Here is a 26014-nt window from a genome sequence, read left to right on the forward strand (position 1 = left end):
TTATTGATTTTAGTTTCCTATTAAAATATTTCACATTTTATGGCTGTTTACTTAATCTTTGACTTTCCATTCAATATGGCATAACTTTGTAAAATGTCTTGTCTAGCACATTTATCTACTGCTACTACAGTTTGTATATAGAACGATCTATTTGCTGAAAGAACTTAAAAAGAACAATGCAATTTTGAAAATTGCTAACTTCCTTAGAAAATACGAATTACAACATTGATAATTTTTTTCAAATCTTGTGCTATATTATTTCAGCACCTAATTAAAAATTGCCATTTTACTAATATCTAATCATATTTAGATAATTTTATTTCTATTAGTTGATTTGATATATTAGACTTTAAACATATTTGTTTTCAAATACAGCGGAAATATTAACATACAAATAGCAGAGTAAACAAATGTTCAATTTTGTAGATGAGCTCAAAACTAGAAGTGTCACATAAAAGGATATATTAAGAAAATTGACAGTATTAGCACATAATCCCAAATAATGGGTGTTTTTAAAGGAATTCACTTTATTCATCGTATTTGATTTCCAAGTAAACCAAATGATACTGGTTTTAATGATTAATCATTTAAATATGACAGGACCAAATCTTCTTGCTAATAACTTACAGTTTAGAGTTATTCAATATCAATAAATTCCTCTCTTTGCATCTCATCAAACTGATATAAAGCCGATTAGTTAAATAGGTAAACCTTTTAAAACACTGTTTGATGTTAGGTTATCTCTATTCCTGCAAACTACTCGCCTATTTCAACAATTAGACTGCAGATTAAACCACAGATTATAGATTTATCATTTTGTCATTCAAATCAGAGAGGCAGAGTAAATTGTTAAAGGCTTAATAACAGTCTGTGGAAACACTGAAGTGGTGGCAAAATGCAAGTCCATTTCCCTCTTACAAATTGTAGGTGATACATAAATCCTTTTATAATAGAATATCCTTTACTACATAGAATTTGTGGATTTACTACTTCTCAAATACTGGTCCAAAATTTTTGTTTTCTATTTGCAGAGTTGATTACAAGTGAAAAGGTTCTTTTTTGTTCAGAACATAATTCTTTTGATATGTATGTATGTGTGTATGTGTTATGAAGGCATGGTTAGAGTGGCTGTGGAGATCCATTTGAGGGAAACAGGAATCATAGTGGTCCATAGGCAAAAAATAGTTGAGAATCACTATTCTATATGGTCACTCAGTTTGCTAGACATAGCAGCCAAATGTGCCTCAAATCATGTTACTGTTTTACAGTATTAAATACATGTTGATAACATAGACTTGTACACTCTTTGCTTGAAATAGGTGGGTTTGGGCAGATACCATATGCAAATTGATAGTTCAGAGGTAAAAGCCAATAGTGGTGGAAAGGACCAACAGAAGAAACATCACATTTGTGTGTTAGATGGAGAGCAATAGTGAATCAATCTTTGGATGGCATTTTATTCAGTGGTGGTAGTGAGATGATCTAGAATGTTTGTTTGCAGTGTAGTAGAACAATCCCAAACACAGTGCTGGATTTAGACTTAGTGAGGCTTTAAGAGACATTTCATTCAAAACATTTACAGCAGGTCTCACAAAAACTGAAATTATATATGACTTTTAATTATTTTGAGATCTTTTCAGACTGTGAAGTCCTTAGCTGTAGCCTGTTTGGTTTTTGCCTAAACCTGGCTCTGACCAAATATATGAGGAGTACTCTAATGTGGGTTGCAAGTTGTATTTTGAAGTGGGTCAGAAACAGATCAGAACTCTGGTATTTTTTTAGTCCCAAAGAGAAATTACCCTTTAAAATGCATTTGTGATAATGTTATATCTTTCTTTCTATATGATATAGAAGCAACATTTTATGCATAAACAGACAATCTTTCTTTTGGGAATAAAACAAAAATGATCAATCTTCCAGGCTTTAAAGCAGAGCAAAAACAACAGCTCACCCAACTTGGATTGCATGCATGTTCAGTTATAATATCAACATTTAACACTAGACCAGTATGTAGAATGCTGATAATTAATTGTTAAACAGATGCTTTGATTTTCTCAAGATTAAGCTCCACAAATACAATATTTCTGTTTTTACACACACACACATACACACAGAATGATGAATGTCCAAAATGTCAAAGACATTCCTTTCCTTTAATCCAAGTGTTAAACTAAGAACTTATTTATTACACTGTGTTCCTTCTGAGTGTTGTTTTTTACTGTTTTAATTTTTTTTATTTTTGCATTGTGTGCATGCGCATGCATATGTGTAAAAATACCCTTGATCTTTGTTTGTTTAAACAGTGAATGCTCCATTTGTTCAGTCAATGAAATGATTGATGAGGGAGTGCTGAAAAGTTCCTGACATTGGGTAAAAGAAAATATTGAAGGATCAGTTAATTATGATCTTATTCAACATATTCCCCTCTTATTGCAGTGGTCCTTCAGTTTTTCTAAGACCTGTAAAAGAATTTGTAAGGTTGAGCCTCCAACCAGGCCTTTTGCAATACCCTTAAAACCAGGAACTTTTCAGCATCCGCTCATACTCTTTGAGTTAGCATGTAGGATTGCTCTATTTCACAGACACATGTCCCTTTAATGTAATTCCTAGGGGTAAGCTCTGTGACATTGTGTGACAAGACTGGCTCCTTGATTTACAAATACAATTCATTGGAGGAGCTTCTACACTGTTCCCATATAAGGCAAATGTCTTTTGCCAGAGCCTCAGGTCAACTCAAGCTTTCTAAGTGAAATTCAGTTGCTGTAAACCTAAGCATCCCAAACTTAATGATTGCAAAACAAACCTCTTAACCATTTGTTCATGCCTGAGTTTGTATATCTGTCTGCCAATCTATATGTGTATGCATGTAGATAGATGGGTGAATTGACAGAAAGATAAATATCATCACTACCACCACAACCATTCTGATATGTAAAAGAAGCAATCTAACATTAATGATTTCATGTATATATGAAAATTTGTTATGATTATTGTGTCATTTTCACTTGATCTCACCTCCACTAGGTTTCTAAATCAAGCATTAGACTTAGAAGAATTGGAATTTGGAGAATAAATTCACAGTGACTATTTAAGGAATATGTTCATGAAACCCCACAAAATATGGCATATACACCCATTACCCTTTTTTCATTTTCGATCCTATTATTTGCTTACACCTGACATCTCGGTTATGAAATGTAACAAAAATCAGTGCTGGCTATAATTTCTATTGAATATCTGTGGAGGTAATCATAACAAGTGATGTAAATCACTTGGCTAACACAGTAGAACTTGGTATTGACTTATAAAAATGTTTAATATACTTTATAGCATATTATGACTGCATAACAAAATACCATGTACTTATACATCATTAATAGTCTCAATGGTGTCTAATCATGAAACACAGGAAGTAGTGGTGCAGCAATCTTCACCAATATACTAAAATAATGGATACTAGATGATGGTACAGCACTTCTTGTATTTATACTTTCATTATTATCATTCTTTTAACTACAATAAATTTCATTTACCAATGTAATAATAAATATTTTTTCCATTGGTATGTAGTGATAAATTTTGAAGTGGAGTATAGTCAACTGGAGTCAAAAGCCCATACTTGACTTCTCCCTATTTTAATTAACTTCAGAAAGATAAGAAGTTGAGTTAATCTTGGAGTAACTTGTATTCAGAACATAACTAAATAGCATGTTGCCCAATACCCGAAGGATTTGCCATCCACTATCCTTATAAACCCCCAAGGACACCCTTTAAAATTGAGAGTCAAAAGGTAAGAGGTAAAATTTCTCATGGACAGGATGATAGAATGATTACCATATGCAACACTTGCTTATGATCTGGCATCTGTTAGTAATGGATAAGTAAATGGCTTCATGCAGAAATGCAATAAAGAAATCTGTAGCAGATTAAAACTAATAATCAGTTAGTAGGTAGTTCTAACACCTCTGTATGACTATCTCTCTTCTCTATTTGCTCAGTAGCTGAGCCACGTATGAACCAATCATTATTGTTGAGCTGTAGTTGTAACTATTAACTAATATTTTCAGTTGCAATTTTACCAAGAAATCTTTTCAAGGGAAATTATATTTTTGCTTTCACATTTCCACAACTGATTCTATCAACACAAGAAACACAGTAGCTGGTAAGCGCTTCTGGTACTGTCTTATCAGGAATTCCAAAACTGTTTCTAGAACTTAAATAATGTGTATTTGAGAGAGAGAGAGATAATATTGATAATCACAGATTTTCTGATAGCTGGACTTGATGCTTCTTAAAGATATTTTGCTACTTTTTAAAATATCATTACTTACATTACATAATGTATGACCCAGAAGAAAAAAAAGAACATATTGAGGTGTTATCATTCTTTTTCCCTGAAATATATCGGTATCTGTCTCAGTAAAAATACCAAGTATCATATATTATTTTATATAGTGATGTTTATCTAAGAAGTAAACTGACAGATATTGTACTTTTAGTTTGAAATATTCATCATATAAGTTACTGCATTTCTTTCAACTTCAATTCACCCAAACTCTACAATAAACATTTTCCTTCAATCATTCCCCTCTACAATGCATACCATTGGAATTCATTCCTATTTTTCCTACACACATCAACATACAAATATTGAATCTGATCATCAACTGTATTGATCTCTCCCATTCAGAAAGGTTTGCTAAGATTAAAGGAATATCTGTTGTGTAGCTATATCTTCTATAAATACCACAGTGTGATAATTATTGCAGGCCAAGGAATAGAAAATTTATCATCGTTAATGACTTGCTAATGTCTGGTTTAGCTTGAGTTATACAAACAAATTAGGCAGAGAATCTCTGTTAAGAACTAATTAAGGTGTTTCTTCTATTAATTGATATGAGAATGATCTTGGTTGTTTGTGCAAAAACCCCAGAGAAAATTTGAAGCCTATTATATAAGCCTTTATGATACAAAACGAAAGTTAAGACAGAACAAAATATTATAGATAATAAATATACTACTTTTATTCATGTTTTCCCAATTAGCAATCCTAAAAATAAAATTAGGGATTTCTATTGCATGCAAGAACTTAATGTTACCCTTTTTACATAGGTGATATGTGTGATCATGTTTGGAATGGCAACATTGAAAGTTAGCTATATCTATTCTTCAAGCAAACAGATGTATAAGCAAGTGTAAGAATTTAAATCACTATAATAACATGACATTTTTTCAACGATTATGATAACAGGTTAAATGTTCATTATATTTTATAAATATTCATATATCAGAGATTACTGAACAAAGTTGTTTATGGGCACATCAAAATGGAAAGAGTTAAAAAGGCAAAATGCATTTAGTTTCTTTTTATATACAGCTATGTACCCTAATTTTGGAGCAAGAACATATACTTCTTAAAATCTATGTTTCAATAACCAACAATAAACACATAATAACACAAAAGTGTTCTGGGTGCAACCATCCAGTTAATATATTTAATATATGGGCAATATAGATAATTTAATATAATGTTAAAATTGCTTAATATCTATGCAATTTATATTAAAATATTCCCTTTTATTTTATTGAATAACTTTAACATGATGCTAAACAATATATCATTATCATCATCATCATTTAACATCCATTTTCCATGTTGGCATGGGTGAGATGGCTTGACAGTAACTGGCAAGATCAGGACCACATCAAGTGCCATAGTTTGTTTTGGCTTGGTTTCTACAGCTGGATGCCCTTCCTGATGCCAGCCACTTTACAAAGTGCACTGGATGCTTTTTACTTGGCACCATCACTAGTGTTTTTTACATGGCACCAGCACTGCGGCATTTTGTTTGACACCAGTGCCAGTGCATTTTATGTTGCACCAGCACCAACACCAATGCTTTTTACATGGCACCTTGGTTTATCTATATATAATTTAGTTATAGAATATGTATGTGCATATCATCATCATCATCATCATTTAACATCCATTTTCCATGCTAATATGCGTTGGACGGTTTGACCTGGGTCTGGGAAGCCAGGAGGTTGCACCAGGCTCCAGTCTAATCTGGCAGTGTTTCTACAGCTGGATGCCCTTCTTAATGCCAACCACACCGTGAGTGTAGTGGGTGCTTTTTACGAGCCACCGGCACAGGTGCCAGGGGAGGCTGGCAATGGCCACAATCGGTCAGTGCTTTTTACATGCCCTGCATATGTTACAACTTATGTAACAAGCATTGCTTTGCTATGAAATGTTATAGTCCATGTTTTATTCATTCCATTTCTTACTTTTAAAAATTTTTATTCACACTTTCAGCAACTTTAATTGCTAAACCACGAGTTGTATGGTGACCCTCACTTTATTGAAATTCCTTTATTTTCGATATGGGACAAAGTGTGTAACTTGCAATGTTAATAAATTTGTTTTACTGTATGTTGTCCACCTTTTGTCATCTGTACAAGCTGCATTGATGCTTGAAGCTTACTAACTTCCTACTCTTGGATTCCTGGACTGTCTTATCTATTACTATATACATATACATAGATGTACACATATTTCATAATCATAACTGAATTATTTTTTAATATTTTAATTAAAAAATGCCAGCTCCAGAATGTTTGATGGTTTAAACATAAAGATATAATCAAAAGTTTAGTGTGGTTTTTAAAAAATCCATGTTTAAATGTTAAGTACATTATTTTCCTGTGACAATATCCACATGTGCGGCCTTGTTGTACAAATTGAGTACTAAACTTGAGTATAAACTTATATAAAATACTATATTAAAATCTAATTGATTTTTTAGAAAACTTAAAACAGAAATATGTGATTCCAGCAATGTTGACTTTACTGGTGTAGGTCATAAAAGTGCAATTGCTGTAAAGTTCAAAGATTGTTATCAAAGTTACTTTACTGTTTTGATTTGGCTTTCTGAACTTTTTCAGTTTATTTAACACAGCAATTACTATAAATCCGACTAAACTCGTTTTCCCATACATCATAGTATTAAAAAATAGAGTGTATTATAGATGAGAGATAGTTTTTGCAGGATTTCATTGCTCATAATTAGTAATGTGTATTTTACATGTGTGCGTATTTGGTTCAAATAAATATGGTAATTACTTTTAGTAAAGACAAGAAAATAAAACATAATCTATTCCTTATTGACTATCTTTCTACTGATAATATTAAAAACCTTTGTTAACAGCTCATGAGGTCTGAAACCATTTTAGACAAAGGGTCACTACATAAAGCAAATATTTAGAGCAATTTAGCCTGGCCAAGTCTACTCTGTATTTAACTGTTAGTAGTCAACAACTGAAAGCTGAGTTAAAATATTCAGCAATGAAGTTTTTATCCTTGGATAGCTAAATGAATGTAAATCATTACATTTATTACAGAAGGTCTACTATGGTAATGGCTAGGAATTTATTGATAGTAGCACAGAGAGAAACATTATAGCAGAATACGCTTTGAAAGAAGATCACAGGCTTGTTTGAAAATCCATTTTACTATTTTAACAATGTCATGTTAAAAAAGGAAAAACATTTATGGGTTAATCAGGGGTTGAAAAGGTCAACATCCACGATTCTTTCCTTAAGGGTCTCTGAGTCTGATCAGAAGATGCTATTTTTAGACTAGAGACCATTACAACAGAGCGGACAATGTTAAAGACATCCAAAGGCCATTTCTATGTGCTTGGCAAATATTAAAAAATTCAGTTAGTCGTTTTTATAGCATTATAAATACTAGTCTTCTAACATAAGAAACTGAAAGAGAAGTTTCATTATTTAAGGAGAAAATAAAATTTCATAAATCAAATTAAATTTTAGCTAATTTTTATCTATTTTGTTTGGCAAGTTTTTAGGTAGTAAAACAGAAAACTGTGCTATTTCTGAGCTTATTAAATGAAGAATGTGATTTCTGTTATGTTTAAAGCAGATATATAAGTTTCTTCATTGATAAAATCAGTATTTGGAGTGAAGCAAAAGGGATCAATACTGATGAAAGAATGGTGAAACATTAATCTCTACTAGTGACTAAAAATCAAATAAAAGGAGTGTTTTGTTATCCCAGTGGATAAGTGGTTACTTTTCCATCAAAATTATACTAATGGAAAATATTTCATCCAAGCTGCAATTTCGTTTAAATTATTGTTGCATTACAGTGTACAGTGCTTACATCCAATATTATATTATCCAGGGCTTGTGGTTAGTTAGTTAGTTGAGAGAAATGTTCTTCACAAGACCAATAATTTTCTTGTGTAGCCCAAAACTAAAATCAGAATGCCGATATCTTAAGCAAATATATTAGCGATTTCATCAATCCTGAGATATACAAGTAAAATTAATGTATTTATGTTCAGTCTGTATACCTAACAGGGCATACTCAAACATCATTATTAATGGTGATGATATTGTTTACATTTTTAGTTCTATGTTTTAGCTATGCACTCTATAATTTACTATGGAGCACTTGCAAGGTAATTCAAGGGTTGAAGATATTTAAAATGTTGGTGAGAGTAGTTACCTTTCTGGAAGCGATCTTATACATCAGTAATTTTAGTCAGGTTTGAAAAGGTCAGCAGAGAAAGATAATTTTGAGAATCAACTTATTTAAAGCTCATGTTGATAGCCTTGTGATATTATAACAACACATCAGATAGGTCAATTACTATACTTTAGTTGCCAGGCCAATCCATTATTACAGAGGCTAACATACTCTGGTAGCTTTAAAAAATTGTGAATCAGGTTAATGAGATGATAATTTATGTTCCCTCACCTACTTTACCATCTGTATCATTTTAAATAAGTGAGCCTCAATATAATTGCTTGACTTGCTAGAAAATAATGGTCAAATCTTCAAACTAGTGTTTGTTATAAAAAAATAAATTTTCATTTGATAATGTAATCCAGAATAAATTGTCTGAAAAATGTGGGATGATTATGGCTGGAATGTCTTTAACCATAGACTAGTGTTGACCAGGGTCTAAGAAATAATAACATCATTATTGTCTTTCCTAAAATGGGAAAATGTAAGGATCAAAAACTAGATAATTTCAATTGATTAATAAACCATATTATATATAAAGCAACTCAAATTAAACATTGTTTTGGGGGCTAACAAATATGTAGGACCTAAGAAATTACTAAGACAATTAAGTGAATTTATTTACTTCCAAGGAAAATAATAAATATTTAGATATTAATTTTTCTTGATACAATCTAAAACTTTCCAGTAAATTAATTCTTTACAAAGTTACAATTGAGCCATATATTTCATTGTAAATTTGTAAACATATAAAAACTATGAAAATGTAGCATGTTGTCTTGACAACTATATTATTTTCCAAAATATACGATTGGTTAATTATTTACTAATTAATACATTAGGTTCTTTTCTAATTGTGAAGCTAGCCAAAAATTCATGTGTTATTCATATGTTTCATAAAATATAATTAGATATGAAAACTTGGATGGAATAAACTAATAGTTTATTTGAAATTTTTAATTAAAAATTTATAAAAAGTCGAGTAAAGTTTTGCTTCGCTATAATTTGTTGCTAATTTAAAAGAATTATTTTGCTTTTAATTAGAGGAAGTTAAATTAGTTCCTATTTTCCCTTCTAGTTTAGAAGAAAACAATTATAATTTCATCATCTAGAATGTATCTAATATAGTATTTTCCTATTATAAAGAGATACAGAGAGAAAAAAGAAAAGTGTTATATATTAATCATATACTTGTTAAAACTTGTTGCCATTAACTGTGAAATTGTAACTATTGAGTTTTGTATTGATGAAGCAAAGAAAAAAGAAGAGTATGGATATTTTCTTTTTCACTTTGTTGATATTATAAGCACTAAAAAATTGATTTCAAGGTGCCAGCACAAACCACCATTCTGCCAATGAATACAAACACGACTGCTGGACTTACAGGCTAAGTTGTGCAAGAAGACTACAACTTGGTTGTAACAGGCTGTTTGAGATGCTTGTCATGAGAAACATGTTTTAGTTGTGCAGGCTTATTTGCACTTCCATTCTTTGGCTTGACTCTGCTGGATAGGTTTTGAAAATTTGGAGGTTTACAAATTGTTTATTATTATTTTCTTTTAACATCTACATTACCATACTTTTACTTGCCACTAAATATCCCAGCAGAAAAAAATGGAAAAGACATTGCCCCAGAGTAGCCACTCTGAATCATGGTGCTTACACTTGCAGATAGCCATCTTCACCCTGACAGCAGTGAGAGGGGATATCTTCTGGGGTCTGAGAATGCCAGAGGGCTCCATAGCCATAAGCTCAACTGTAAACCTACCAGAGACTGACCGATACTTTGGCAGTTTGCCTTTCTCAGCCTGATGAGTAGTGGGGCCTACTTACTCATAAAGTAGGCATAGAAACTGTTTTCTGCTATGTAAAATAAGCAATGTACGTAGATATTTAAAAAAGGTGTTATTTTAAAGAATATTTTTTATTACTTTTAATATTTTCACTGGTTATTAAATTCAAAACTACCCACTCCAGATATTTAAAAATCAGTATTAACATTTTATCAAACTCTTTCTATAATCCAGTATCTGGATTATAAGGAAAATAACTTATAAAAATTAATCACCTTCAAAAGTGCTGTATGTGTGTATATAAATCTGTGATTCTGTGTGTATGTATATGCATGCATACATATGTGTATGTATGTATGTATATCTTTCTTTCTCTCTCCCTCTAAATATATATATATATATATATATATATTTGTAGACAGACATGTATGTGTGTATAGATATACACACATACATACATGTATATTATATATATTTGTGTATTTATGCATATATATAATTATATAAAACATATAAAGGAATGAAGATATTTGTGTCACATTGATTACTTGGTTGCAATCATTTCAATTACAGGTTGCAAAGATCAATCATTTAACATGCTGGAACAAAAATAAACAATGATTGTTCAACTTCATGTGATATCTAATGAAATCCAATCCTGTCATTTCATCATAACCCTCAAATGGTATAATATGCTTGGATATAGATACAGTTATAAGTACAATAAGTAGGAGGAGCGTAGAATGTCATAGTAAGAAAATAATCACATTGATATGCCTAGGGAAAGACACAAAGTAAAGGGGTTAAAAAGGCAGAAATGTGTGTATACTACTACATAATATCAATAGTGATGCCAAGACCAATTAACTCAGGTAAGGCAAAAATGGACACTGTAATAAGCTGTCCAAGCAGAGAGGAGGGTATTCGAATTTGGATAGCAGTAAACATAGTGATACTTGTAAACAGGCATTAATTAGAGGGAATGGGTATGTCAAGAGTAACATCAAAGAAACAAGGATGAGAAAAGAGAGAGAGAGAGAAAGAGATGGAAAAATGTAAGAAGATAATGAAGGATAGAAAGATAGAAGTAAAACTGTTCAACTAAAAAGGGCTGATTAACATCTCATGAAATTAAATAGAATAGTTAAATCATAATCAAAATATAATACAATAATATATTAATATAGTAGAATAATACTAATAATAGTAGTAGTAGTAGTAGTAAAATTAATACAACATACTGAATCAGTATATGGTTATACAAGAAAGTGAAAAATTGACATGGGAATTATTAAGATACTTGGGATCAATTTAATAAATGGATGATTAATATCCTAGAAAGTAGTTAATACCTTTACAAGGGATTAAAAGGGGTTGTAGGACTATAAAATATGGAAAGAGATTAGAGAAGAATAATAGTAACAGTGAAAATTGAAGTGCAATTAATAGAAATGTATATCTAATTTTATATAAATTCACATAAGTTAGCTAAATGGAATCTTTAAAAAGGTTTTATTAAATTAATGTGAATAATGGATTTACAACTCAATAAGTTTATTAATTAGTCCAGAATTACAGCTTAGGATTTCAAGTGCCTCTCTGCAACATAAATTACAACTACCTCACTTCCTTTCATGTACTATCTGTATAATTGAATATGAAATAGAGTAATCAGTTTCTATCATTGGGGTACCAAATGAATTGTGCTAATGATGTAGTATGTAATGTATACCTATTGAAAGAATGTCCGTGATATTTCCATCTTGATTTGAATTTTGATGCTATGGCACCAAGGCAGCAGTATACTTTATTGGGTGTCTGGACAGAACATTTAAATACTATATTTGTCCAGAGACAATAGTTTCTCAAAGGAAATTAGTTTGATATGTACAGTTACACATATCACCAGGTCTACAGAGTAGTAAAGAATTATTGGTTGTATTGTTAATAGAGCTATTTTCAAGAAGAGGTATGGATATTTAGATGTGTGTGTGTATGCATCTATATATATGTAAATCAAAAAATCAGACGGTAGGAGAGGTGAACACATATCTACTTAACCACATGATATCCTTAGAATTACTGCCATTTGGTAACCTTCTTCATGAAGTATTTTAATTTTCGCATGGAAGAAATTATGTTTACATGTTTGCATTGATATGTATGCTTAATATTGTACAATACAATTGTATATTCACAAATTAATGTAAATAAAGAAAGCTAGCTCATCAGACCACCAGATATAATAATTCAACTATATGTATGTATGTTTGTTTGTATATATATATATATATATATATATATATATATATATATAATGGTGAAGGAGAGAGAGAGAGGGGGGGAAGTAATTATGTGGATAAACAAATTAAATATAACAGCTTGGGTTTGATATACAAAATATGTATATATGCAAAAATGAGAGAAAGCAAAGACTGAAGACTTTCAGACAATGAATATTTAAATATAAATATATAGGTATTTATACAAATAGACCACATTGGACAAAGAAAATTAAAGGGGAGGAAATAAGGTGTTATAAGTTCAATAACTGTTTCTGGGGGATCAAAAATCCATCATAATGTTAGTAGATGTAGTTCATCACAATATGCAGGTTGTTATGGAAGCAATCAACATTGGATAAATTGAGTCTTTGTCATCAATGTAGGAAAGATCTTACATTTTACATCATGATACAGAGAAGCTGTTATATTTAATTTGTTTATCCACATAATTGCTTCCATATTGGTTTAACTTTATTCCTCTTATAGCTATTCTTTACCTCATGGAATTTGCTCCTCATGAAGACATTAAAGTCTAAGTTTGAATCATTGGAGTGATACTAAGTGTTTTCTATACTGAGAATCTCTGGATTACATCTGTTGATTATATATACAGGGTGTTTAAGGTATTTGAGGACATAGCTTTTTGGGTCATTGCTGCACTTTTTGCTAACTCTGTATAATTTTTGTTTCTGAAAATAATAATGGCAGACCCTCAGCTTACTCAAGAAATGAGTTATGCTGTTATCATGGTTATAAAGGCTGAGCATAGAAATTTAGAAATATCTTGATTTTAAAAGTTGCCGTATCTTTTGTCTGTAAAGTTTGTAAGGAGCTAGAGACTGAAGATGGAAACATATCACCAGTATCAAAGTATAAAAAGCATTCTAAATGCTCTGAAATCATCAGAACACCTGAATTTATCCAGCAAGTTCAACAGAATTTATCCAGAAAGTTCATGAGGTCAATTGCAAAAGATCTCTATATGTCAGAAGGAACAGTCAGAAATGTTGTCCATGAAGACATCAGATATAAGTCTTATATGATGAAAAAAGGTCAAGTTGTCTGAAAAAGCTAAAGAAAATCACTATATCAGATGTAAAAGACTCTTAAATAAACTGAGAAATCCAGCAGAAGATTTGATTTGTGTTTTCTCAAATGAGAAAAATTTCAACCAACATCAAAAAGTTAACGGAAGAAATGACAGATGGTTATGTGCAGATCCTTCTGAAGTTCCAAGTGTTATGCATACAAAATTTCCTGTAACTGTCATGGTTTTAGGAATTGTCAGCAATGAAGGACATGTGATGCCTCCCTACTTCTTTCCACAAGTTAACTCTGCCACCTACACTGAGGTCCTGGAAATAATTGTTAAGCCCTGGATAGACAGTGTATGCAATGGAAGGCCATATGTGTTTCAGTAAGACTGCACTATTACACATGACTCTAGTAACACAGGAATGGATGGCTGAACATTTTCATGATCATATAGCTCCTAACATTTGGCTTCCTGATTCCCCAGATCTCAATCTATTGGACTATTATATGAGGAGCGTTGTTGAGAGAGAAAGGTCAATGAACATGTCCATAACACCAAAGATTCTTTGAAAGTTGCCATAGTCAGAGTAATGTCCAAAATGAACAAGGACCACTTGATTCAAGCATGTAGATGATTTAGATCTCATACAGAAGCAGCTGTTGAAGCTGAAGATGGCTTTATTGAATATCATTATAGCATTTTTTGCTAAATATATTATCTGTTATTATATATCTGTTTTTTTTTTATAAACATAAATCTGTCCTCAAATATATATATATATATATATATATATATATATATATATATATATATATATACACACACACATACATGTGGCTACATCCACTATATTATGAAGTACTTCTGGGGATTTTCATATAACTATGAAAAAATAATACTGGAACTTTACTAATTCACTGAATAAATCAGGTTTTTCATGTTTATGCTATTAAAGAGAACAATCTTTAATGAGATGATATTGTTGTTGGTAGTGGTGAAGGTATTTATATCAGTACTGTCTTAGTCATTGGGCTAAATGCTAATCTATGTATGCTGTGACTTGTCAATAGATAAATACTATATACCTCACAATATTGTTTTGTTTTGGGGCCTATAATGCTGTTAACACAGCTCTGATTGATAATACAGATGATTTCAATAATCTCTTCATACAATCATAGTAATCTGCTAAATAATAATTACTCTAGGTTTTACTGAGGTTCTTTGTGTCTCATCTCTAATAACTACATTTTAGCTGGCCATTTTGAAACTTGTAGAAATTAATAATTCACTCGCATTTTACAGAATCATGTGCTTAGTCTCATGTTGATATTTAATCTACATTAAATATTATAAACAAATATTGTAAACTCTTACATGTTATTTTGAGTGGCAGTTTTATTTTAAATGTCAATACACAATGCAGCAATTACAAAATGTCCTCAGTTTTTCAATTTCAAACACAAAGATGACACTTTTACCACCAAACTATACATTAATGTGCACAATATGGATTATGACTGAACAGGTTAATACAATTACATATCCCCAAGCTCAAAGACAGACAATATTTACTTGCTGTTTCAACCCAACTGTCAAAGTTTCTTTGATAGTTAGGTTGAAACAGCAAGTAAATATTGTTGAATCAATTTTAGAGGTTTTAACATATAACTGACTACAATTTATAAATGATTTTAGCCATTAATCCAAACTCCATAATAGTTATAATCCTGGCGAGTCATTTTCAAAATTACATGCTGTTTTCAAATTTAGTTATAAAGTAGAATTCTCATGATATATAATCATCACTTCATAGCTTTGTTAAAAGAAACTTAAACAAAACAACCAAAAATGATACAGCAAAACAAATGAATTTTTTTTTAAATGTTTTCATAATTAAATTCTAGAAATTTAGCTAATAAAAACAAATTAAGAAGACAAAAACAAAATCAAAATGTTATTTTATGAGGATATAAAAACATTTACTTCAGAGTAAATGCTTTAGTAAAATATTTTAAGTGGATGAAGTGATGGAGTGAATTTTATGAGAAGAACATATCATCAAAAAGTCAGAAACATTTAGTATTTAGTGTTCTACAAAAAGAGAAAGTGTAGGCTGAAAGCTTTTTATTCTATTTCACTAATCAATTACTTTATGTTCATAGATATGTAGGTTATTAGCTTACTAATAGTATCAACTTCAAAGCCATTATTCTTGTTCCTACATTTATTTAGTAATGTAATTTTAATCCTAATTAGCATTAATGATCTTTATGATTTGTTTTCTCTGCATAGTTTAAATAAAGGCTATTTGTTTTTCTTGTGGGTACTCCAAATATAAAATTACCGATACTATCCTTTTTTGATTTAACAAGGTTTTCTCACTTTCGTTATCAGCTTCTGTACTGTCATATTGGCTGGTTTCATTTCTGTTTCAAATATCAAGCTTTGCCAGTCATTTAATATTTTGTTTCTCATTCAGTTCTTAATATTCAAATGAAGACAAGTGAATTCAAAAATGTCTTTGATCCATTTTTTTGCTTCAGTCGCCTATCTCGTTTCCCATTTATATTAATGTTTCAAGTAGAAATTATCCTCTCCAGTGGGAGAGAATCAACCAAGAACTACAAGAATCTATAGTAAAAGCATTTCCTTACAAGAAATTGCTGAAGGAAATAGTTTGGAATATTTTTTGCAGATGTGAAATTAAAAGTAAAAATAAAGAACAAATATAAATATTTTTATGTCTCTATTTCAGCAACAAATAAATCTGTCTTTTAAAAGATTAATATGTTTATAGCTAAATGCCAACAGTATTGTAGCCATCCTATATAGTGAGTGGATTAATAGGTATTTCTCAGTGTTTTCTCAAATGATATTACGTAATGTTTGTGAAAACTGAGAACCATGTATCTGAAACCTTAACAAATCAGCCTAAAACATCTAAATGTAAGATGCATCAAGAGAAAGTATATATTATTTAATTTGATTTATTGCTAAGTTTTCTGGTTAATATTTGTTGCTGAGTTTAACATTTTATATTACAGTGGTTAGTTAATGCAGGGAAAAGATTTGATTGTCAAAAGTCTGTCAATAATAAAAATTCTCTGTCCTCTTGTGATAAGCTTCTTCATATGTCATTGCTATACTAAATCTAATTTCTTGGGCTACACAGTAATATTCAATGATTAATGCTTTTATTCTTTATCTGTAAGGTTGAATAGATATTAATAAATTTACCTGTAGTACTAATCAAATTTACACTAATATCAGAAGGCACATATATGTGGAAAGACATAAAAATATAGAAAACAGGTGTAGAATTGTGACAAGTCTTTCACCTAAAATTTGCTCAAGTACAATACATATATTTACATTCCCATGAAAGATTATTATATTTTCATTTTCCTTTCTACTCATATGTCTAGTTTTTTTTTCTTGTTCTGGTCTTCATAATTGTTTTTATGAAATTCTATACTTTTTTCCCATTGTGACTGTATGATAATTGAGTTAGCAAAAAGACACTGTTGAAATAAAGCCTAGAGACCTTTATAATCCCTGTCCAATTCATTAATTGCAAGCAACATATATTATTTTTATATATTTTTTATTCTGACAGTGACTGACAACATTAAATTAAAAGGGTAAGCCTAGAAATCCTGAACCTAGGATGCAAACAACACAACTCAACAAACATATATATTTGAAATATGGAAATAGAAATAGTGTGAAGTACGCTGTTTCAAAATTATTATTATTTGAGTAATGTGTACATACACATGCAAGATAATGAATCATTATTATAATTATCATCATCATGTCATCATTAATAATAATAATGATAATAATAATAGAATTATTTTTATTTACACACATATAGTTTCAGATAAGGAAGTGAACTCTTAAGGTTAAGGGAATGGTTGCAAAATTGGAATCTTTATATTTCTACCAGATACTGAGTTAGTAGTGAACAGGGGAAGGAAGATAGAGGGTGACAGTGAAGAATCATGATACAGGGATCACATTTTGTATTCTGGTACCTACCTTAGATTGCTGACAAGGGATGAAGAACGTCTGAAATATTGTGGAAATATAAACAGTTTATTGTCAAGTGCATTTTGAAACTTGCTCAAGAGTATACAATTATCCCTGACTACACCTAGAAATATCTCGGCTCTTTATCGCATAGTTTTCATTCAGGGGAGACTTATCAAATAAAATTTATAACAAAACAAAATGCTTAGAAGGACAAAAAAATGGAAATCAAAAGTTATAACAACTCATTATTTGTATCATTAACATTTTTCTTTTAAAAGTCATTAAAGACAACAGAGATGGATAAAAATTCCTGTGTATTCCTCAGCAAAAAATCTTGATCATTATATTTTGAAGAGAAAAATTTCTTGAAATACTTTTTATTGTAAATAAAGATTTTTTCTTGAATGTGTACTTTTAATAAAAAAATGAAATTTTAAAGATTACTAGATAAACATATTAGAGAATTTTTAATGACATCCAAACATTAAATTCTTCTGTCTATAATTCTGTATATTTTTAATTTGAATGTTCTGATGCATATCATGTGTAATTTCAACTTCAAAATCAGATATGTTTGTTGAATTAGGACACATGCACTGTAAGTATATAATGGGTTTGTAATATGTGTTCTGTTATAAAACTTCAAGTTCAGTACTCTATTCATATAAGTATTTTAATGCTATAATCCACTATAGAATAATTCTTTTGTCAATAATGTGTGGGTTTATATCATCATCATCATTTAACGTCCGCTTTCCATGCTAGCATGGGTTGGACGATTTGACTGAGGACTGGCAAACTAGATGGCTGCATCAGGCTCCAATCTGATCTGGCAGAGTTTCTACAGCTGGATGCCCTTCCTAACGCCAACCACTCCGAGAGTGTAGTAGGTGCTTTTACGTGCCACCGGCATGAGGGCCAGTCAGGCGGTACTGGCAATGGCCATGCTCGAAATGGTGTTTTTTACGTGCCACCTGCACAGGAGTCAGTCCAGCAGCACTGGTAACTACCTCACTCGAATGTTCTGTTCATGTGCCACCGGTACAAGTACCAGTAAGGTGACGCTGGACATATATAGACACACACATACATAGCTGTTATTAAACTTAAGGTCTTTTTAGATCAGAGAAACCAGCTTGTAGATATAACACATTTTTAGCAACTGGTTTGATTAATAAATTACTTGTCTAAAGTCCAATGATTGAAGGAAGGAAAAAAAAGTTTTGTTTTTGATTTTATAATGCAGTGTTTCTCATGTAGTTGGGGTGGAGCTGCAATGATTTAAAAGAGAGCAGATAAATTGCAATGTTTAACAAAAATTGAAATAGTGAAGCTTTTAACTTTTCAAACACCTTGGCAAAGGAAAAAGAATTATATGGATGCAAACTCTATTTTATCTTATAAATAATGATGGATGGGGGACAAAAAATTTCATATCTTTTAACAAGGCCTGGTACTTCTCTCTTGAGAATCACTACTGTAACATCTGTAGAATAAATCTATAGATGTTGGTCAACAGTCTAGTATATCATAACATAAAGAAAACAATTACTACTAAACCACAAGTAATTTATTAATCATATTAGCTGGCAAAAATAAATTGTGTTTGAGAATTGACTTATCTGATTTAATAAAACTTTTTTAATAGCGAATATAGTGCATATATATATATATATATATATATATATATAAATATATATTGTAATATTTTGAATTCGCCTATAATGGTCCCTTTACATACTGAACACTTGGTGAAACTGATTAATAATTAATTAATTTTACCCTCAATTGTTGAAATTATATATATATATTATATATATATATAGTTGACTAAGAATCCATGTCAGAAAAAATATACATTTGTATGTGGGTATATAAATAAAAAAATATACAATATTATTAATCCATTTACAGCTGATCTTCTCAATCTGTTTTAAACTAGTTATTAAAACTGTATGTTAGATAACTGCTCAGTTAAGTTGTAAAGTGCACTATTTTTTTCAATTCCTGTCATCTCTGAAGAGCATGTGATATTACATTACTATTCCGTTATCTAACACCTGGTTTTAATACCCTGTGTGAAACTAATTGATAAGATTGGCTGCACAGGTACAGTCCCACTGTGAAGTAGCTTTCTAGTAATTTGACTAGAAATTCTTCAAAGTGGCACCCCAGTATGGCTCCAATCTAATGTCTGAAACAAGTAAAATATAAAGATAATACACACACATGCATAAGAATTTCTAGTTGAATGACTCTACTCCAGTACTTATTTTATTTTAAAGCCTGGTACTTATTCTATCAGACACTTTTTTCTTAAACCATTAATTTACATGGAAGTAAATACTCCAACACTGGTTATCAAGTGCTGGTGTAATCAGTTGCTTCACACACACAATATTGGCTGAAATATATAGGTTTCTTTTGTAGTATATTATAATTAAAAAATGAACACTGCTAACACATCTGCAATGCATTATGTCAATAACAGTGTAGTGATGATTGATAAAATGATTGACAAAGAAGTCCATAATAATAGAAATACTTTTACTTTTATTTCTAAAAAATGTCTATCTGTCTTAATATTAATTCTATTTCTTGAGGAAGCTTAATTAAACTCTTTAATTGTAAGGATTGAATGAAATTTATGATACGAGTTTCTATGTTTTTAAAACTGCTTTCTGAAAATTTGGAAATCTTACCATATAAAAATTATGTCTATTGAATTTTAAGCTTATATTTCTAAAAGAAATGCATACATTCTTGTAACTATGAACAGATTAAAAAAGTTCTTACTGAGAATATTTTTGTACAAATAAATAAATACATGCATTTTACTTTTATGCATTGAGCACTTCGCTTTAAATTGAGCTTTCTCCTTATTGTTTTTGTTATATGAATACTCAACAATACCAACAGATACATAAAGTATTTCAGCTGATCATATATTGCCTGTGCTTTGGCAGAGTTTCTGTTTACCAAACTAGCACTGTCAAACTGAGAGTATGATATAAAATACCTGCCAAAATTGCCATGCAGTGTGATTGAGAATAGTACAATGTGATTGTGAAGTAAATTTCTTAGTTACACAGACAAGCTTGTATGTGCGGTAAAGACGATTCATATTTCCTATAAATTTAATTGGTAATTGCAACATACTCAATACAGACTAGTCTTATCTATTCACTCCATCTTGAAGAAAAAAATGGTAAATGAAAGGTTTGTGGTAAACACTTGAATGTAGAACGAAGAAATACAAATATAGATTTCATTAAAATGTTACCACTGTTCTACCAGTGCTTAAATGTGATATGAATAAATGGCTGCAATGTGAAATCAAAATAAGTAGAAAGATTCTAAAGCTGTGTGGTTAAGAAGCTCACTTTGTAACAACGTGGTTTCAAGTTTAGTTCCATTGTGTGGCACCTTGGTCAAGTGTCTTCTATTGTAACAATTGGCTAACCAATGCTTTGTGAGTGAATTTGGTAGACAAAAACTTTATTGAAGAAAATCTGTGTGTGTATACATACATTCACACATGTATATATATATGTATGAATATATATATATATATATATTTGCATGTGAGTATGTATGTCTTTGTATTTACATTTGTCCCCTGCTGTTTCTTGAAAATGGGTGTTGATTTTCTTACATCCCTATGACTTAATGGCTTGGTAAAAGAGACTGATTGAATAAGTACCAGACTTTAAAAAAATATTTACTAGGGTCAACTTTTAAATGGAACTCAAAGCGATGCCCCAGAATGGTTGCAATTCAATGACTGAAACAAGTAAAAGATAAAAGGCAAAAATTTTAATATAACATACACACACAACCTTTTAAATTTATTCATTATCAAATACCCAAATATTCTAAATGATTACTCATAATTACCAATGGATGTGTAATGACTTTTCTTCTTTTACTAGTTTCAGTCATTGAGCTGTAGCTATGCTGGGACATTTCCATTAATAATATTGTCAATTACATGGAACTGGTGTAAAATTCATCAACTAGTACTTTTTGTATCATTGAAAGGATGACAAGCAAAGTGTACCTCAACAGGATTTGAACTCAGAAAACAAATGGATGTTGACAAATATCATAAGGTATGCCATCTGACATTACCAATGCTGTCAACCACCCATTATATTCTTATTTTTCATGGAAACAAACTAATTCTTGGAAATATTTTTCTTGCAAATTACTTGGCTCTCCAGTTAAATATTGTATTTATTTGTAAGTTTGAAAAACTCAATAGCACAGACGATAAATAAAATCTTTTCTAACTAGATATACTTTTGAACAACTGCCAAGTATTTTTCTTTAAATTAATTTCATTCGTCATAATTGCTTTGTAGAGTAAAATTACTTTTAGGAAAGTAATTCTTAAAACTTGCCTTATTATCTTGAATATGTTTTAAAAATGTATGTTCTACAGTCATTATAAGCTAGAGAGTTGTTCATCATGTTACTTAAACTATTTAGCCAAGCTTGTAAAAGTTTATAAATAAATGTGCTACTTTCTGTTACAGTGTAATAATAATTAGTGTATTAATAGTTAAGTATATAGGACTGGTGAACAGCTCAATTTTATCTGTGTTTTAGTTGGTAAAAGAACCTTCCCCCTCCTATCAATATACTCACTCATTTATCATAGATTGTTTTCCTAATAAAAATATGACACTGTTGGGTAACAAACTATTCCTTTGTTCCAGAGTGAGGTTTCTTCTTGTGAAGCCTACTTAAAGCTAGATGGAACCAACTGCTATAAATTAACTGTTATGGTTAAGGACTGACTATAAAATATAAATCAGCTGTGTCATCTATGGTTCTTATTGTAATATCATAAGTAATAATTAAAATTTATCATGCCATATTTTTTATGATAACCAGAAGTTGCTACATATACACAAAAGGAAATTAGCTTAGCCACATTACTTTTAATATCACATTGCCTCAGAACACTTTTGATTTTAAAGTTATATTGTAATTAGCCTGCCTGCCAATTTCAGCTTAATGAAAGTACTATTTCTTCACTAAATCACTCCAAATTCTTGATTCTTTTCAAAATTAATCATAACATATAAGCTATGCATTTCATTAAAGATATAGCTGGAATGATTGTTTTTTAAAATTTCAAGAAAAATAAACTTCAAGGAATGATTTCAGAAATTTAAATTAAAAATATCTCTCACCTATCTATCAAATGAGATTTCTTTAACAAAAATAATGTGAAATAACTTTATACAAATATAACTTGTGGAAAAAATATTAGAACCTTTCAACTATTGTTCAAGTGGTTTTGTTGAAAATGATTTTAAACTTCAAAAAGAGTCATTCAGTCAGTGTTATTCTTTAATTCTTGGAAAAGTTGTCATGATTTGCTTTGAGGTATTTCTGAAACATGTTTCAATTTTGTGTGTGAATTATTGTCCAAACAATAGAAGTGAGAATATGGGTAGTTAGTTACAGTTCTATAATACAGGCATAATTAAAGAAAAGAATATTGGCAATGGCATGCCAGTGTTTCTAATATGAGTAACAGTAGCATATAATGTAGATTATCCTTGATTAGGCTATGCACATTGCATTTCACTTCAGTAAATTCTCCAATCGTCATGTAGAATATTTCTCATTATACACACTTATAATGCACACTTATACGATTTTGCTTATCCAGTTCATACTCCTCTTCAATATCAGAATGATTGTCGTCATCGTCATCATCATCAATGCCATTGTTACTGCTACATCCTACTTGACAAACTGATAGAATCATTACAACTTCAAATGAAATACTTTGCAGTATTTATTTTGATTTCTTGCATTCTGAGTTCCATTCCCTCTGAGAGCAACTTTGCCTTTCACCCTCCTGGGATCAATAAATTAAGTAAAAGTTTAGGGTAGTAGACTGGCCTGAACTCTTTATATTCTGCATTCAGTTGTTGTGCTGATCTACTTAGATAGTAGCTTTTATATGTTACCTGGTTTAAGAACATCACACATCCCAATCCACTCTGTTACAAACATTCAGATCAATTTGAAGAAAACTTTCTCCTTCTCTTCCACTAGTCTCAAAGGTTTTGAAAACGGGTCTTGAGCATTGCCCTTCTCTTCTGACTAAGTGATAAAACTAAATTTTTTAGATGCTGAATCTCTTGTTGAACTAACAGAGAACCAACATTTAGTCCATTTATTTTTGATCAATTTATTTTTACTTTCTTCCCCACTTTACTCACACCTCATACAACCTGCCCTATCAGAGGTAAATGACACTGAATTTTGATGTACTTTTTACACAGGTCATTATGATTTCAAGTGAATTCATGTTGATAAATATTCTTGTCTGTATGGTGCCGCTGGAGTTCTAATTTCCTGCTAGTATGTAACATATTACATTTCATATTTTATATAAAGCTAGTTAAACAAAGTATGTGGTAGTAACATATATAATGGCTCCTCCAAGCCTCTTTCTTTTTCTGAATTATTAAAAGAAAGTGCACCATCATCCATACACATGTATGTGTATATATATATAAATACACACACACACACATATACATATTATAATTCCTGTTTACCAAAGTAATACCAATAACCAGGTGACAAATATTCTTAGACATGTAATGCACAGTATTATTAAATTCTGTTCGCAAAGTGGTATGAATTTCACTGACACATACACATTATAATATATTTAGTTCATAAATATATTATGCATTAAATGTATCATATAATCATATGTAAAATATATACAGTGCATACATAAATGCACACTTAACCATGTAACTCATTTTCCTTAACGATCTGCTGTCAAGTATGAACTGATCGATAAAGAAAGTTTTTAACTTGTCTGTAAGTCATGTAGTTACTACACCACCCATAAATGAAGAGTTATAACCAAACAGAGTGTAATGAATACATGCAAACGTTTATTATCTGTATTTTAAAGATGTTATTACCCTGTTTAAAAATACTTATATTCATAACAATTTTATTTCATGACCATTGCTGATATCACACACACACACACACACACACTCACTCATACACACACACACACACTCACTCATACACACACAAAATGGCAGTCATTATATCGTGTTTAGCATGGATGTATTATTAGGACACAGTATTACTGTAGTATTTGACTTGAGAGATTCTCCCATAGACAATCACTTGCAGACAAGAATCGTCTAGCATGGGAGGCAGAACAGTAAGATCATGTAATTTCAGCATTTCTGTACTACATTAGTGGCAGGTGGAAAAGAAAGATATCTCTATATATTTGTCTATCTCTTCTGTTTATGCTTTTCTCATTGTAAACTTTCACTCTCTCAATCTCTCTATCTCTGTATATATACTTATCACATGCTCTCTCTCTCCTCTCTCTGTATATATACTTATCACATTCTCTTTCACTCTCTGTATATAAATATCACTCATGTTGAGTGTGTGCTTGTCAGTGTGTATGTATGTATGCATGTATGTAAGGAATTTCATTAAGGTGACAGAGTCGAAAGACACAAAGCATCGCCAACAAGCTAAAACAAAAACTTAGTTTATTGATACATTGCCCCAAATAATGCAAAAATCTGTCCTGATCAAGAGGCCTATCCATTGGGAAAGATATGGTCTGACAAGGAACAAAAAATTGATATAAAGGCATTTTAATGTGAAAATTGTCCAGCAACGATGGGATACTTGGGTAGTGTGTGTGTGTGTCTTCTTTTACATGCGTCAGTCATTGGACTGCGACCATGCTGGGGCACTGCCTTGCAGGCTTTATTTGAACAAATTAACCCTGGTATTTTTCTTTTTAAAACTGATACTTATTCTACCAGTTGCTTTTGCCAAACTGCTAAGTTATAGGGAGATAAACAAACCAAATGGCAGGGGAAAGATAAACACAAAAACACACTCATGCTCACATTACACATATACAACATGCTTCCACACACTTTCCAGTTACCAAATCCACTCACAAGGCATCAGTTGGCCCAGGGCTACTGTAGAAGATATTTGCCCAAGGTGCCATGCAGTGGGCTTGAACCTGAAACTATGTAGTTACAAAGCAAGCTTTTTAACTACTTAGGCACGCCTCTCTGTGTGTATACATATAAATACATACATGCTTATATACATGTACATACATACACATGTGTATATGCTTATATATATATATATATATATATATATATATATTCATTCATACACACACACGCTAGACTCTATGAAACTTTCTGCCAGTGTCTATTGAGTTTTTTAGTGTTTTACCCACAAAAAAGGAAAAGTGTCTAACTAC

General features: G+C 30.8%; 1 protein-coding gene across 13 annotated transcripts in view; it reads right to left on the reverse strand.

Annotated features, from left to right (window-relative positions):
* Positions 1-26014, reverse strand: part of LOC115215814 (MAGUK p55 subfamily member 7) — a 930620-nt gene that overhangs the window by 66236 nt on the left and 838370 nt on the right. For 12 of the 13 annotated variants that reach the window (XM_036506006.1, XM_036505998.1, XM_036506000.1 and 9 more), the window contains one exon: positions 17710-17739. The exons of the other annotated variant lie outside the window; for it this stretch is intronic. In XM_036506006.1, coding sequence (XP_036361899.1) covers positions 17710-17739 — 30 coding nt within the window. The remainder of the gene's footprint in view (positions 1-17709; positions 17740-26014) is intronic. 13 annotated transcript variants of the gene reach the window in all.

The sequence above is a fragment of the Octopus sinensis genome, linkage group LG9 (genome assembly GCF_006345805.1).
Source record: "Octopus sinensis linkage group LG9, ASM634580v1, whole genome shotgun sequence".
Taxonomy (NCBI): domain Eukaryota; kingdom Metazoa; phylum Mollusca; class Cephalopoda; order Octopoda; family Octopodidae; genus Octopus; species Octopus sinensis.